General features: G+C 36.1%; 1 protein-coding gene across 2 annotated transcripts in view; it reads left to right on the top strand.

Moving 5' to 3' along the window:
• ck (myosin-VIIa ck) overlaps positions 1-18,063 on the top strand; it is a 399,120-nt gene that overhangs the window by 290,428 nt on the left and 90,629 nt on the right. For both annotated transcript variants that reach the window (XM_067151286.2, XM_067151287.2), the window contains exons 17-22: positions 5,591-5,707; positions 5,824-5,934; positions 6,756-6,965; positions 10,307-10,504; positions 11,088-11,264; positions 11,426-11,643. In XM_067151286.2, coding sequence (XP_067007387.2) covers positions 5,591-5,707; positions 5,824-5,934; positions 6,756-6,965; positions 10,307-10,504; positions 11,088-11,264; positions 11,426-11,643 — 1,031 coding nt within the window. The remainder of the gene's footprint in view (positions 1-5,590; positions 5,708-5,823; positions 5,935-6,755; positions 6,966-10,306; positions 10,505-11,087; positions 11,265-11,425; positions 11,644-18,063) is intronic.

Genomic DNA, 18,063 nt, shown 5'->3' with positions numbered 1-18,063 from the left:
ATAACTTTTGAATTCATTATCAAAACATTTTTGCTTTTCTTACAAACGCCTAATTTTGATCCAACATCTATTCTGTAGTTGGGTTCACCTTGAATTAATACTGAATTGCCTCCTTTTAATTTGGTCAAAATAATCCTTTTCACAGCAGAAAATTTGAAGTGCCATTTTGCTGTAGGCTTGAAAATAGAAAAACATTCTGTTTCCCAATCAAAGTTTGGAACATTGTCATTTTTTCCTAGATGAAATAATTTGCCATACTGAGAAAGAACATTATGAAATTCCTCAGGTTGTATTAAAGTTTCTATTTTCTTTGTTTGTTTTTCAATGAGCCCAAAAACTGTATTGGATGGTAAAAATGAATGGCCTGTCACAGGGAAAATTAACTCAATTTCCTTAATGCTTTTAGGTGCCTTTGTGACAAACCAAAAGGAGAGCATTGTTATCATAAAATAATTTTTGTTCTGCCCCCACATCCATCAGTAAAACACCTTATAAAAGAAGCATTGGACACATCCGTAGTATTTAGCTTATGATAAAGCGCTGATGCTATTTCATTGGCTTCTTTCTGCAAATCCTTTTCACTCCATGAATAAAATGTGTTATCTGTAAACAGATTTTTTGAAGAACCACTCACAATGGTGAAATTGTATAAATACACTTGCCTACTATAATATGTTGCCTGGTCTGGAATTTTAGGCATAGGGAATTTTTTTGACAATCAAAAGAGAGAATCAGCAAATCATCTCTCTCTTTCATTAGTTGATAAAATGCTTTAGCCCTCATTTTTTGCAGTTTTATTCTGTTCATAAGATCTCTGGATTGTCAGCCAGTTTAATTCTCTGATCTAATTCAAGACACTTGGAACATGCATCCATACATGGGGAGCTAAATCCAACGTTAAAACGTGTGGTGAAAATTTTGTGAAAAAAACCTTCTTTTACCCTTAATTCAGTGACAGTTTGGGAGTTATACATGTGTCACATTTTCTTAATATTTAACTCGCTACTTAAATCAATTCTAACATCAGATTTACCTCTACAATAATGTAATTCCAGACCTTTGAATTGCTCTATGAAACTTATAACTGCACCCCTCTTTTGTGAATATATCTGGGTTCTACGGTCACCTCCCCTATTTTCTTATGGCATTAAACCAGACTTTTGAAAACGTTTTTTCACTCCCTGTACTCTGTGTTTTGTAATACCTAACACACACTTAGAAATGTTTCCCTGCACACAGGATTTTTTTTTTTTTTTTTTTTTTTTTTTTTTTTTTTTTTTTTTTTGCTATGGGCTTTACGTCGCACCGACACAGATAGGTCTTATGGCGACGATGGGATAGGAAAGGCCTAGGAGTTGGAAGGAAGCGGCCGTGGCCTTAATTAAGGTACAGCCCCAGCATTTGCCTGGTGTGAAAATGGGAAACCACACACAGGAATTTTGGTTGTGTTTCTGTTCAGATAATATACCGGTACTATCGAAAGTGTTTTCGCTTCCATGGTGCAGCACTAGGCCTATGTCGAACTGGAGGTATTAAGTCAATGTACTTCAGAATGAAGCAATCTTGTTTTATTTTGTCAGGATATCTGTAGAATTGATCATGAAAGGTAGTTATCATATATCAGCTTTCTTTACAGTCATACAGTGGTGAGTTTTTGTTCAATGCCCACACACTGGAAGTTTCAGCCTGTCGCTTGAAGCAAAATATCTGTTTGAAAACAGAACACCCCCCATTAGTGGGCAAATTTAAAAATTAGCGATGTTAAAAAACATATTTCACTGAAGAACATCAAAATATAACCTTAAAAGATACACTTACCTTTCCCTTTTCTATTTTTCTTGTTTCCAAGAAACCAGATTCCTCTGCCTTTTTCTGGCCCTTTCAGGTGTCACTTCATCAACCTTAGTGTCCATTTTTTTCCAATATAATCATAATAGCTACACAGTTCTATGGTAAAATCCACAACTTTCCTTACAATAGAACTACAACACCTACAATAGTCACCATGAATCAACTGTTCTTTCCCGCACGATTGCTGCGATTGCTCTGCCCTCTAGCGTTAGAGGAGATGGCTGGTATTGCAACTCATAACCATATGCGGTCGGCTATGTTTGCAACTAACTCCAATTTTTTATGAAGGAAATAAGCTGGTTGGAGGCCAAGTTTGCAGCTAATACCTTGTGTAAAAGTGGACAGAGAACACATTCAGCACAAAAAGTGGATTTAAATTATTTTTGGGGGGGAAATAGTCGGTTTTGCAAATAGACAACTCAAACATGAAAATATTTTGCATTGGGGTTTATAAAATAACCACAGTGTCTTGAAAGGTGTGGAAAACACCAGACAATCAAAAATGAAAACATTTGCATGAAGGCCCTTAAAAATATCAGTGTATTATTGCAGATCACACTGTTTCTAAAACAAATGTTGGTAGAAGGAATTGACAAAACTTCGACCAACTCAAGTGATCGAGTCGAAACTCGAAGGTGCGAGTTTCAACATTCGCGCCACCTCTGTGTGCTTAAAGATGGCGATGGCAATGGTATGTTGATAAACGGGGCTAAAAGTCAGGTTGTGAGTTTTACAAATAGGAAAAGTCCTCTCAGTTTTAATTACTGCGTTGATGGGGTGAAAGTTCCTTTTGGGGATCATTGTAAGTATCTAGGTGTTAATATAAGGAAAGATCTTCACTGGGGTAATCACATAAATGGGATTGTAAATAAAGGGTACCGATCTCTGCACATGGTTATGAGGGTGTTTAGGGGTTGTAGTAAGGATGTAAAGGAGAGTGCATATAAGTCTCTGGTAAGACCCCAACTAGAGTATGGTTCCAGTGTATGGGACCCTCACCAGGATTACCTGATTCAAGAACTGGAAAAAATCCAAAGAAAAGCAGCTCGATTTGTTCTGGGTGATTTCCGACAAAAGAGTAGCGTTACAAAAATGTTGCAATGTTTGGGTTGGGAAGAATTGAGAGAAAGAAGAAGAGCTGCTCGACTAAGTGGTATGTTCCGAGCTGTCAGCGGAGAGATGGCGTGGAATGACATTAGTAGACGAATAGGTTTGAATGGCGTCTATAAAAGTAGGAAAGATCACAATATGAAGATAAAGTTGGAATTCAAGAGGACAAACTGGGGCAAATATTCATTTATAGGAAGGAGAGTTAGGGATTGGAATAACTTACCAAGGGAGATGTTCAATAAATTTCCAATTTCTTTGAAATCATTTCGGAAAAGGCTAGGAAAGCAACAGATAGGGAATCTGCCACCTGGGCGACTGCCCTAAATGCAGATCAGTGTTGATTGATTGATTGATTGATTCTGAAAGAGTTTAATTTTGTCTTCATTAGTAAGGAATTTCATGACTTTTCCATATCCATAACTAGGTTATCTCAAGACAGACATACACCAAGCTAGTCGACTTTACATGATTATGTTCCTGATCCAGATGTAGGTTTTCACACTACAAATATTTGCTACACTTCACTGTACCACTCAACACAAAATAAATTTCATATTCTGAATGGAATACGAAACACAAGCACAAACAGGCTTACTGTGATATTCAGCAATCTCACTGCTAATCGGCAAGCAAAACTGAACATTCTTTAGGCTAATGGCCTGCTCCCCAAAGGTGCAACTTATCCTGTGAAGTTCAGGAATTCAAAGCCTTTTTTCCGTTATCACACAACTGTGGCAAGGGCTCTTGTCCGAGGTGGAAATCGTGTTCCTTTCACAAGTGATGACAAACAACATTTTCAGGGCTAGGAAATGTGATCTTACTAAATGGTAGTAACAAATATTTGTGATGCAATAAGTGAGGTACTTTTATTTAGATTTAACATGACAAGAATCAGGACTTCAAATTTATGACGTGCTAAGCAAGAAAACATGTTAATGAGGAATGCACTAACGATGTTACACTGTAATACCTCCTTGCAGAACCTCCTCCTTAATCATTACAGGATCAGATTCTTCTTTACCTATTCTAATTTTCAGATTTCTATTTTCTAGAAATTTAACATCTAGTCAAATAGCCATCATTTTTGTCAGTAGCCTCCCATGACCTACTCTATCAGTAGCGATATAGTCCATTTGATCTATAACTGAAGTTTTCCATTCTGTCGAAACTAATTAAAACTAATGTTTCAACAGAGTGGAAAACTTCACAGTTATAGATTAACTAAGTAACTGAAAAGAAATGGCTTCCACTATAACAAACGGTCCATTTGACCTTCTGAATCTAAAATATCTGCCACATTTTGCTCGAATTCTGCAACTTGGAACCTCATTGGAGTATTCACCGTAACAAAGTTCTAAATAAAGGTTATAGATCTCTTCATATGGTCATGAGGGTATTTAGTGGTAGGATGTAAAGGAGCGGACATAATTATAAGCAACTGATAAGACCCCAATTAGAGTATGGTTACAATGTATGGGACCCTCACCAGGATTACTTGATTTGAGAACTGGAAAAGATCCAAAGAAAAACAGCACAATTTGTTCTGGGTGATTTCCGACAAAAGAATAGTATTTAAAGTCAAGAATTTCATGTTTGGTCCATACTGAATAGAGATTACAAAACAATAAGTTAAATTGTACAAGATCCACCTTTTCAATACAAGATCTTGTACAATTTAATTTATTGTTTTGTAAAAGAATAGTATTGCAAAAATATTTTAAACAATGGGTTGGGAAGACTTGGGAGTAAGGAGATAACCTATTTGACTAAGTGGTATGTTCTGAGCAGTTAATGGAGTCAGTGTAATGACTTGACTAAATGAATAGATTTGGAATTCAAGAAGGAAAATTGGGGCAAATATTCATTTATAGGAAGAGGAATTAGGATTGAATATTTTAGCAAGGGGGATGTTTCGTAAATTTCCAGCATTTTTGATGCTCGATGATAATGCTTGTTGTTAAAGAGGCCTAACATCTAGGTCATTGGCCCCAACATTTTGAAATCATTTAAGAAAAACTAGGTAAACAGTTGGTAGGGAATCTGCTATCTGAGCAACAGCCCAAAATGCAGATCAGGATTGATTGATTGATTGATTGATTGATTGATTGATTGATTGATTGATTGATTGATTGATTGATTGATTGATTGATTGATTGATTGATTGATTGATTCATTCATTCATTCATTCATTCATTCATTCATTCATTCATTCTAGTATTTCATAATATCCAAGTTTACATTATCAGGACATAGCTGGTTTGCATTCCTTCTATTAATTTAAAATTGATGTTAATACATGTAACGTTTTCATCATGTATCTTTCCCAGAATCTGCAAAAATTTGCAGAATGATTTTCCAATATGATGCAAGATCATTTCTGTATTAATATGTATTCCTTTCACTATTTCTTTTGAAACTTTTCAACACAAATTCTTTGAATTTGTAAAACAATTAATTCCACACCTCATCTTATTCATTGACTTTACATGGATGTTAATAAGGTTCTGTTTTGAAGGTGGTTTAGTATTAGTAGAGATACAAGTGTAAATAAGTCATTTATACCAACAATACCTGGCATACATTATATATAGGTAGTTTTTAATTATATGAACATCTGATTCTTTCACAGGCACGCGCTAGAGGTGTCTTAGTGAGGCGAATGTACAGGCAAAAAATGTGGGCCATCATTATGATCCAGTCACACGTGCGTAGGATGATTGCTCAAAGGAGGTACAAGAAAATCAAGGTATTGTATTGTTTAGAGGATTATTACATTTTTACAGATTTTTCATTTATCTGTATTGAAATCACTTCACCATTAGTTAGAACTTAAAAATATAATTTTGTACTTAATTCCCACAGTATGAATACAGACACCATATTGAAGCTTTAAGACTGAGAAAAAAAGAAGAAAAGGAGTTGAAAGAAGCTGGTAATAAACGAGCCAAAGAAATTGCAGAGCAGAACTATAGAGTAAGTGTTATGTCACATTTCTATCTATTTTTAGTAAGATTTCAATTCTAACAGAATAAACAGAAAGAATGTGATTATAAATTCTTGTGAATCTGGTTTTGTGTGTTACATATTCACATTTTAACAATTAATTGCACTATGTTACAAACAGCCTACATTTCTTGAAGGTCTGGATGGAATACAAAGCAAAATCAAATTCCATTTCTAAGAAATCTCCTTTCATTCATATAGGCCTATATTAAATATTTTAATTACAGGTTCACCCTATTATGAGTTAATTCATTCAGGATATCTCATAACTGTTTAACAGTCTCTTGTAGAATCTGAATACACTGTAGAATAGTGAAAGAAATTAATACTGGTAATTTTATTATTATTATTATTATTATTATTATTATTATTATTATTATTATTATTATTATTATTATTATTATTATTATTATTATTCATAACTCTCAAAGTGACCATAATATTGCCACACAGATGGTAATTTTATCATAACTTGGATTTTCATTCTCTTTATTTGGTTCAAATTCCTATTCTGGAATGTAATTATTTAAATATCAACCATTCTAACCTCTTCCTAGAGAGAAATAATGTATTTATAAGAAATTAAAAAATAAAACTTAATGTACTCATTTTAAAAATTTCTTTCAGAAAGTAAATTGTCATAATAATGTAGAATACCCTACTTAACATACATATCAGTATACTTGGATAAAAGCCATAGTTTGAAAACCCTATGTTTAAGTCTAATGGTATATCTCTTAATCTTCTGTTAAGTTTGATATGAATTTTAATTACCATACATTAATGTTCAGGAGCGCATGAAGGAGCTAGAGCGGAAGGAAATGGAACTGGAGATTGAAGAGCGACGTCGTATGGAGATCAAGAAGAATCTCATCAATGACGCTGCTTTGAGACAGGACGAGCCAGTTGATGACAGCAAGTTAGTTGAAGCCATGTTTGACTTCCTTCCTGATTCCAGTAGTGAGGCCCCAGCACCAGCCCGGGAAACTTCAGTCTTCATGGTGAGTCTATCATAAATCCATAGTTTTAAAATTTTATCTCTTTGGGTACCTGTAGAATTCTTCTCTATTAGATTGGATGAGTTAATGTGAATTTTAGTGGTTCAAACAATGTAGAATAAAGTGTTTCTTATGTTTTTATACAACACTTTTGCTTAGGAATTCTGTTATTTAGAATTACTTTTTCCTTAAATCTGAGAACAAGTTTTCGTACTGTATCCCTATGTGGAATTGGTTCATCAGGGAATTTCTGTCTTCATACCTCACTATATGAGTTAATCGCATTAGTGTTCATTGTACATAAGAAATTTCTGTTCTAGTATTCTCACTTTGCTATTCTTTAGTATAATTTGCTTCACTAATGCACTGTAATCAGTAATAATGCAAGACCAGTGGATGGTAATACTGCTAAATGAAAGTAATAACACAGTGATGTAACATAAACTTTGGACTGAGTTAGGATTAAACTTGCTCGCACAGCAGCAGACAGCGACTGACTGCCCATTTGAAGCTATTAATGCAGGAACTGTCTGCATTTACGACAGGTGACTGGTGTGGCCTGCTCAACTGCAAGCAAAGGCCAAAAATAACTCCCTGTATGTTACGTTAAACATGTTAACAGGGAGAGTCCTGCAAGGGTTGCCGTCCTTTCAGAATGCTGCATGTTGGTAAACAACAGTGTGGTCACCATCACATTGTAACAATAAAACTTACCCCATTATAGTAAGTGTTGAAAATTCTTCTCCCTCAGCCTATAGACAAGCGTTCTACCTGTGATGAGATCCTGGTTCACTCTTTGCAGTTCAGCCTCATAAATCTTCAACATTTTGGTGTGAATTGCATTCTTCAGTTCTTCTGTGGTGCAGGAGTTAATTTTTTACACTCTGTCTTTCAGACTGCTCCATAAATAGAAGTTGCAAGGCATTAAATCAGGAGAGCGAGCTGGCCATAAACCTGCACTAATTATTCCATCACCAAAAACATCACACACTGTATTAATTGAATTAAGAGTGATATGTGCTGTAGCCTCATCTTGTTGGAAATAACCAACTGACCTTTCCTGTTCAGTCAGTAGAGGAAATGGTTATTTACACTACTGCCACGAAAAGTGATCTTTTACATTATGAGTGAGTTCTTTACGTCCTTGCCATGAAACAAGTAATGTAAACTTAACCTTTAGTGGCTGTTGCATACATTATTTTATTTAAGTTAGGTGTTCTCTGATTCATAATTTCTCTGTGTTTACATTACTGTGAAAAGGAGTTCAACCAATGAGAGATTATTTCTAAGAAAAACAGTACAGTAAGAAGGTAATTATGTCATACTATGAAGTAAAAAATTGTTCAATATTAACTCTATGTATCGTTCAGAATTAATTGTGATGTTAAAAAACATTGGCCCCACATTTCTTTTAGCACTAATAGCACACCAGACTTGTATTTTAAGGTCATGAAGTGAAGTTTCTTGAATTATTCTTGCATTCTCACATGACCACTACCGGTACTGGTTATTTTGTGAATATACACATCTATGCAAATAAAATCATGCCTTTTCAGAAAACAGCACTAATTCAGGATTTAATTCACCACTGTTGACAGATTGAAGAAACTAATTGCAATAATGGTTTCTTTAGGCTGGGTCCCTTGGGCTTAAATTTGCAAATTCTGTGACTTCGTAAGCCTTAAATTTCAGTGCTTTTGCTACCCACCATGCAGAAGAATACGAAATCTTACTTTGCTGAGCTAGTTTCCTTAAAGATTTTTGGGGGATTACTCAAGTCTTTCACAAACATCCTGAATTTTTTCATTTATTGAAGATCTTTGACCTGATTGAGGGCGATTGATATCCATGGAGTCTCTGGAGCAAATTTTTGTGCATAAAGGAAGCCGTTCTGTTATCTCCGTGGAAATATTACGAGATATATGTAGCCATGTATCATCATGGTTACCCGCAGCCGCGGCCTGTCAGCTGTGTTTACATTGAGTAGTGCAGCACACGTGTTGTGAATGTGAATTGTCTCAGTTGAATCTGCAATATAAAAGCGGCAAATACGAATGAAGAAGAAATACGTATGCACATGTATTCAGACAGCAGTGATGATTATTTATTTGAATTGAATGAAGAGTTTAGAGAACTGACAAGTGAAGATGAAGGTGTAGTGAACTCCAGCATTGCAAGTTGTCATTTTTTCGTGGTAAGGCACAAAGGATACAATGTATCCACAAAGAGAGTCTGCCAAAACGTACACACGGAGCCCCCATTTAGTTGGTTTCTTGGGGTTGTAGGTTATAAAGAATATTCTTGCCTTGAAACCAACAACAGATTCGTCAACTGACAAGTATGGCCCAGGTGAGAAATATTCCCTACATTTACTGTTACTGGGGGTTAGACCCGCCCCCCACCACCATGGAATTTTTACAGCAGAAGATAAACAGAAACTGACAATAAACAAGTGAAAGTCAACGCAGTGGGTTGGCTCTTTTGAACATTCAGAGACACAATTGAGAAACCAAAAAATCTCTTCTAAATTTCTAAGAAGCCTAGAAAGTTGGATTTTAGATTGTAATCCGAACATGCCATTCACTGTAAAACTGTTGACCTGGATCATGTGGTTCTTGTTCTGTATTTTAATGTAAGATTTTGTAGTGTACTTCACTCTGAATATCAGTGTCCTTATAATGACACGCATGCATGCATGCATGCACCACACATGCACAAGCACCTTCATTATGTTCTACCATCATTTTGTTATTATAACCCCCCCCCCCCACATTGGTTGATCTGGGCTACGTTACTGGTTTAGACCCAGACTGAATTCATTTTCATGTACTTGTATTTCTAGTTATAAATGCTCAGGTGCCTCATTCACATTCACTGCAAAATGACATTTATCCTTTTTCTACATTATACAGTAATACACAAAGCAGAAGGCTCTGTAAACTAGCTTTCACATTAATTTGTTCATTCTTGAACATCTGTCACATTAATAAAGTGGTAGAAAGCATTCAAGTGTATGTTGCTTCCTGCAGCTTGGTGAAACATGGACTTTTTTTCTTTTCCTTAGCAAGTTAGTTATGCAGTAAATCCTTAAAAATAAATATACTATTTAAACCTATTGTTGAATCTATACTTGGAAGCAAGACAAAATATCTTTATATGTTGGGCACACCTAAACTATAACAGTAAAGTAATGTTATGTGATTTCAGAATATAACTGCTAACTGCTGATAGCAACAGACAGTAACTATTGTTCTGCAGGATTGACTACTTGTATGCTGATATTATTACTGTTGTAAGGAGTATTTCACTCCATTAAAAAAAAAAAAAAAATCTAATTCTAACAGGACTTGCCAGCACCCAAAGCAGATCAGCATGAGATAATCAGTCCTATGCAAGCTACACCAGATTTTGAAGAGGACCTATCAGAGTTCAAGTTCCAGAAGTTTGCAGCTACTTACTTCCAAGGCAACATTACACATCAGTATTCAAGAAAACCTTTGAAACATCCCCTTCTTCCTCTGCACACGCAAGGAGATCAGCTGGTAAGCAAGCATTCATTTAACAGCTTAACCATTGGATATAGAGAAATAAACAGAATGAGTAGCAGTAAAACCTCAGTAAATTGAAAACCTCTGTAACTCAATGTTTTAGTCTGTTCCCTTCTGATCTTGGTCTAAATTCTTGATAATTTGAAGGAAAAGCAATAGATAAAGAAAACTCATTTAGGAGGGTTTCAGGCAATAATTTAACCTTTATCATTTAAATTCTGGCAGTCAGAATCTCCATAAACTTAGTCAAGCAACAAATCCTGTTTCATTTTCATTAAAAACATCAAGTTTTACATTAGTGATTACTAATTAGAACAGGGCCTCTCAAGGTGCATGCATAGGTGCATTGCACAGCGTAAGTTGCAAAAGACTACTTTGCTAGGTTGACCAGAGTGCAAACCCCCACTCTTTGATTTTGAGCAATAGTGCCGTCTCTCTCTTTCCCTAAAACTATCTCACTTGCTCTGCCTGTCTCCCCCTTCACTTGCTCAATGATTTTTATGCTAGCATATTATTTAAACATTCAGTGTATGAACCATACAGTTAATTAATTTGTAAATATCTTCAATGCAAATAGGCTGCACAGGCACTGTGGATCACAATTCTTAGATTTACGGGAGACTTGCCTGAACCCCGCTACCACACGATGGATCGGGACAACACGTCGGTCATGTCGAAGGTGACTGCCACTCTTGGACGGAATTTTATTCGCAGCAAAGAGTTTCAAGAAGCACAAATGATGGGCATGGATCCTGTAAGTTAACATTCTGAAAATAACTAATTCTAGAAATTCATTTTCACATTAACTTAACATGCATTCCAACCAGAATATCTTTTAACAATAGCTGTAGAACATCTATTTCAAATTGCATGCAGAAATCCCTTTTGTTAAAAACTACCTTTCCTTGTCTTCAGGAGTCATTTCTTAAGCAGAAGCCTCGTTCCATTAGACATAAATTGGTTTCCCTAACACTGAAGCGTAAAAACAAACTAGGAGAGGATGTGCGGCGAAGATTGCAGGATGACGAGTACACTGCGGATAGCTATCAAACCTGGCTCGAGTCACGTCCTACTTCCAATCTAGAGAAACTACATTTCATCATTGGTCATGGAATATTAAGGGCTGAACTCAGGTAAAAGCATTATTTTGTAATTTAGGTCTGTTATCTGTTTTAATATTACTGAGAGAAACAATTTTTAAAAGTCTTATTTTTGAGAAGTGCTTCTATAATATTTTACATTGATTAGAAGACAGTGACAATTATTTCTCCTAAACAAATTAAAAAAGCCATCTCTGTATAGGCTATATCAGTTGAATAGTTTTATGCTTTGTTTGAAGACTACATTGTGATATGATTGATGCATGTATGAACAGTTTTGAAAAACCTAAGCAGGTGTTACATATATCATTTGAAGCAACAAGTACTCTAGTCTTCCTTCTTAAATTTAATCTTGTATACGAATTGGAAAGATAAAAACAAATGTCAAATCTAGTCTAATATAGTCTCTCTCTGTATAAGACTTAATCTTGTATAAAGTATACTACATCTCCTGGGGCTCACAACTACTGAACAAGAAAGATGATTCTAAAGATAGCTCAAATTAAATTAACAATAATTCCTCTTCCATTGACCTTTGCATTAAAAAACAGTGGCCTAGGGAGCGATGATAAGGGAACAGGGAACTGGAAATCAAGTAGGGATTACATTAAAATGTCAGTGTTGAACTGTAGAAGTATTGTAAAGAAAGGAATATAATTCAGTAATTTAATAGATATATATTTACCAGATATTGTCATAGGAGTTGAATTATGGCTCAGTAATGATATAATGGATGCAGAAATTTTCTCACAGAACTGGAGTGTGTATCATAGAGGTAGGATAGGAATGTTGGGAGGGAGAGTAATCATTCTGGTGAAAGACAAATTTGTAAGCTACGAAAAAGTTAAAGATGACAAACATGAAATTCAAGGTGTAAGGCTCATTTCTAAATTTAATAGGCAACTTGATATATTTGGAGTGTACAGACCGGGAAAGGGTAGCGCTGACATGGATTCAGAATTATTTGATAACATAATCAGCTATGTGGGAAACGACATGGAAAGGAATGTGATTGTAGCAGGAGATCTGAATTTACCAGGTGTCAATTGGGAAGGAAATGCGAATGACAGGAAGCATGACAAACAAATGGCAAATAAGTTAATATGGGAAGGACAGCTGATTCAGAAAGTGATGGAACCAACAAGAGGGAAAAATATCCTGGATGTGGTGCTGGTAAAACCAGATGAGCTCTATAGAGAAACCGAAGTAATAGATGGTATTAGTGATCATGAAGCTGTTTTTGTCATAGATAAAAATAAATGGGATAGAAAGGAAGGTCTTAAAAGTAGGACTGCTAGACAGTACCATATGGCTGAAAAAGGCAGGCACGAAACAGTTTCTAAAGGGTAACTATGATAGGTGTAAAACGGTAAATAAAAATGTAAACAGACTCTGGGATGGGTTTAAAGCAATTGTTGAGGAATGTGAAAACAGGTTTGTACCTTTATGGGTGGTAAGGAATGGTAAAGACCCACCTTATTATAATAGAGAAATAAAGAGACTAAGAAGGAGGTGCAGATTGGAAAGAAATAGAATTAGGAATGGCTGTGGAAGTAAGGAGAAATTGAAGGAACTTACTAGAAAATTGAATCTAGCAAAGAAGGCAACTAAGGATAACATGATGGCAAGCATAATTGGTAGTCATACAAATTTTAGTGAAAAATGGAAGGGTATGTATAGGTATTTTAAGGCAGAAACAAGTTTCAAGAAGGACATTCCAGGAATAATTAATGAACAAGGGGAGTGTGTATGTGAGGATCTTCAAAAGGCAAAAGTATTCAGTCAGTAGTATGTAAAGATTGTTGGTTACAAGGATAATGTCCAGACAGAGGAGGAGACTAATGCTAAAGAAGTATTAAAATTTACATATGATAACAATGACATTTACAATAAGATACAAAAGTTGAAAACTAGAAAAGCAGCTGGAATTGATAAGATTTCTGGGGATATACTATAGACAATGGGTTGGGATATAGTACCATATTTGAAGTACTTATTTGATTGTTTGGTCAAACGAGCTATACCAGATGTATGGAGAGTTGCTATTTAGCCCCTGTGTATAAAGGAAAGGGTGATAGACATAAAGCTGAAAATTACAGGCCAGTAAGTTTGACGTGCATTGTATGTAAGCTTTGGGAGAGCATTCTTTCTGATCATATTAGACATGTTTGCGAAATTAATAACTGGTTCGATAGAAGGCAGTTTGGTTTTAGGAAAGATTCTTCTACTGAAGCTCAACTTGTAGAATTCCAGCAAGATATAGCAGATATCTTGGATTCAGAAGGTCAAATGGACTGTATCGCGATTGACCTGTCTAATGCAGGGTCAGCCAACTGCGTGTACGTGTAATGTCAGGTAACACGTCACACACTCTGCTGGGGCAGTGAAATGAAGTACTTAGTACTGTAACTGAGAAGTAAAGGCTAGAGGGGCAAGAGGAATCACAACGTCATTCCTTGGGGGAGGCCCAAGGGCTGGAGGTAGTACAATGCAGTTATGTGTAGTACATATTTCTCTCCACATAATTTATTGTAACGTAACTTTGTTATGAAGTAGCATAAAAGTTATAAAGCAGCTTTATTTCTACATATACAAAGTAAACTTTCTTTTTCCAGTGAATCTTCGGAACTTATATTGAACACATAATTGCTGTGTTTTACAATATCACCCACTGTAAAAATAGTGCTAATAGTAACAAACAGCACAGTTTTACAACAAAAATAGTACAGAGAGTAATCTGTAAACTCAAAACATATGTTTTTATCTCATGATATCAATACTCAGTTTTCACTCGTGGGTTTCCTTGATTTTTGTAGTCCTGTTTCTTTTACTAGTTTTGCAATATTTGGAGTTAATGTTTGAGGAAACACTAAGTTTAAGAGCACACTTCAAATCGTGATCTGACAACTGGCTTCAATGTTTGGGTTTTGTTGATTTAAACTAGAAAAGATTTGTTCACAGGTATACGTGGAACCGAAAATACTCAACATTCTCGCTGCAAACCTATGCACCTCGGGGAAACCTTTTTAAAAAAAATATTATGAGCCCAACTACTCTCTACCATGGAAGGTGCACCATCTGTTGCTATTGAAACTAGTTTGTTCCATGGCAAAGAAGCATTTTCAACAACACTTACAATGCAGTTGGAAATGTCGATGCCTTTCGTGGTATTCTTCATAGGCACTAGATCCAGTGTTTCCTCCCAAATTGTTAAGTTTTTGTCAACCCCTCGTATGAAAATGGCTAGCTGGGCCGTGTCAGAAATATCTGTGCCCTCATCAATTGCTAAGGAGTATGCCCGGAAGCTTTTTATCAGTTCTAATAATTGTAGATGTACATCATCAGATAGGTAGCAGCCTCTGTGGATCAGTTGGTAGAGTGTCGACCTCTGGATCCCAAGATAGCGGGTTCAAACCCGGCAGAGGTAGTCGGATTTTTGAAGGGCAGAAAAAAGTCCATTAGACACTTCATGACGTACGATGTCGGCATGTAAAAGATCTCTGGTGACACATTCGGTATTTACCCGACAAAATTAATCAAATCTCAGCCATAGATGCCCAAAAGTTTTGGTTTACTCGGTCTGCCATCTAGTGGGCCTAGAGTAAAACGGAATGTCTTGATTGACAAGCAGCCAGCCAGATGGCGTCAAATTGAAATGTCTGCCCACAGTAGCTGAGGCCATACGATTATTATATATTTATATCAGATAGGTCTTGAATTTTTGTCGACACTGTGTGCGCGAACAAGCTGGTAACTTCTAACTCTTGAATGATATTTAGACAAAACTCCTCACCTGCTAGAATTACATTCCTTTATGAATTCACCACCACTGAACGGTTTAAGTTTCTTTGCAATTAAATATGAAATTTTATAACTCAGTCAAACTGCTGACTCACTGATCGAATGCTCGACATGGTTATTTAATTTACCTTTTTGTTCTGTAATTACATGTACCACTTCCTCGCCTTGATACTGATCATAATCTGCAACATGATGCAAATTGTAGTGGCGTTGTAAATTATATAATTTTACATACCGTAGCTCTTTTCTACAAACTAAACATATAGCTGTAGCACTCCTATCATTTTCAACAAATAAATATAGATCTTCCCATAAAGATAAAAATATTGGAGGCATAGATAGCTTCTCGCATCATGATGTGCCTGGTTCGTCCATACTTATGTACTGTACTACTAACACCATACGGCTGAGGATATTGATAGGTATGTCAAAATCATAAAAAACCTTTATTTGGAATTTGATCCTAGATTTAACAATTTGGAGCATTTGAAAACTTATATTCAACTTTTAACCACGCCATTTTCAGTTGTTGCAGATAACATTGATCTAGACCTACAATTAGAGTTATTAGATTTACAGTGTGATAGAGAACTAAGAGATACATTTGTAAATAAGAAGGATTTGTGTGACTTTTTGTGAAAAGTGTCTACAAAAGCTGTAGCCACCAGCATGTATTGCACTTGACGTGTTTACTACAAAGCGAGGCTGTCTCTTTGTTGCACTCTAGGACAGCGGCTCCCCACCTTCAATGCTCTTACGTCACATGGGCTCTCCGACGTCACACGGTCTCTCTTACATCACACGCCAGCCAGTTGGCTGACCCTGGTCTGAAGCATTTGATAGGGTGGATCGTGAGAGACTACTGGCAAAAATGAGTGCAATTGGACTAGACAAAAGTGTGACTGAATGGGTTGCTTTATTTCTAGAAAATAGATCTGAGAGAATTAGAGCAGGTGAAGCTTTATAATTAAGAGGGGAATTCCTCAAGGCAGTACTATTGGATCTTTATGTTTTCTTATATATAAATGATATGAGTAAAGGAGTGGAATCAGAGGTAAGGCTTTTTGCGGATGATGTTATTCTGTATAGAGTAATAAATAAGTTACAAGATTGTGAACAACTGCAACGTGACCTCGATAATGTTGTGAGATGGTCAGCGGGCAATGGTATGTTGATAAACGGGGTTAAAAGTCAGGTTCAATCAATCAATCAATACTGATCTGCATTTAGGGCAGTCGCCCAGGTGGCAGATTCCCTATCTGTTGCTTTCCTAGCCTTTTTCGAAATGATTTCAAAGAAATTGGAAATTTATTGAACATCTCCCTTGGTAAGTTATTCCAATCCCTAACTCCCCTTCCTATAAATGAATATTTGCCCCAGTTTGTCCTCTTGAATTCCAACTTTATCATATTGTGATCCTTCCTACTTTTATAAACGCCATTCAAACCTATTCGTCTACTAATGTCATTCCACGCCATCTCTCCGCTGACAGCTCGGAACATACCACTTATGATATAGATGTTGATTCCCATAGGGAATCTGAAATATTTGTCCTGAATGAGCAAATTACATACCACTTAGTCGAGCAAACTCTTCTTCTTTCTCTCAGTTCTTCCCAACCCAAACATTGCAACATTTTTGTAACGCTACTCTTTTGTCGGAAATCACCCAGAACAAATCGAGCTGCTTTTCTTTGGATTTTTTCCAGTTCTTGAATCAGGTAATCCTGGTGAGGGTCCCATACACTGGAACCATACTCTAGTTGGGGTCTTACCAGAGACTTATATGCACTCTCCTTTACATCCTTACTACAACCCCTAAACACCCTCGTAACCATGTGCAGAGATCGGTACCCTTTATTTACAATCCCATTTATGTGATTACCCCAGTGAAATAGGAAATAGGTAAAGTCCTCTGAGCTTTAATTACTGCGTTGATGGGGTGAAAGTTCCTTTTGGGGATCATTGTAAGTACCTAGGTGTTAATATAAGGAAAGATCTTCATTGAGGTTATCACATAAATGGGATTGTAAATAAAGGGTACAGATCTCTGTACATGGTTATGAGGGTGTTTAGGGGTTGTAGTAAGCATGTAAAGGAGAGAGCATATAAGTCTCTGGTAAGACCCCAACTAGAGTATGGTTCCAGTGTATGGGACCCTCACCAGGATTACCTGATTCAAGAACTGGAAAAAAACCAAAGAAAACCAGCCTGATTTGTTCTGGGTGATTTCCAATAAAAGAGTAGCGTTACAAAAATGTTGCAAAGTCTGGGGTGGGAAGAATTGGGAGAAAGAAGACGAGCTGCTCAACTAAGTGGTATGTTACAAACCATCACTCTCATTTTTGATCCGTATTGAAAACAGCGATCTCACTTAGTTTACAAAAGGAGTACATTTATTGTTCCACCTATTCAATACAATCAGTACCACGTTATGTGGTCAATTAGACATAGAAAATCTAAATATTTTGGGGACATGTTTCGCCCTTCTTATTGGGCATCATCATCCACATTAATTTAATCTTAAAACAAACATTGTTTAAAGGACAATGACACTTTATAATTTGTAAAATTGAACTATGATTTCTTATGATATTAACTTTACAAAATAGTGGTTATAAACATGTCATGTCCTAACAGCATATTTTATAAC

The sequence above is a fragment of the Anabrus simplex genome, chromosome 7 (genome assembly GCF_040414725.1).
Source record: "Anabrus simplex isolate iqAnaSimp1 chromosome 7, ASM4041472v1, whole genome shotgun sequence".
In the NCBI taxonomy this organism is placed as follows: Eukaryota; Metazoa; Arthropoda; class Insecta; order Orthoptera; family Tettigoniidae; genus Anabrus; species Anabrus simplex.
Note: the sequence above shows the minus strand (reverse complement) of the source record. Positions and strands in the feature narration are given on the sequence as shown.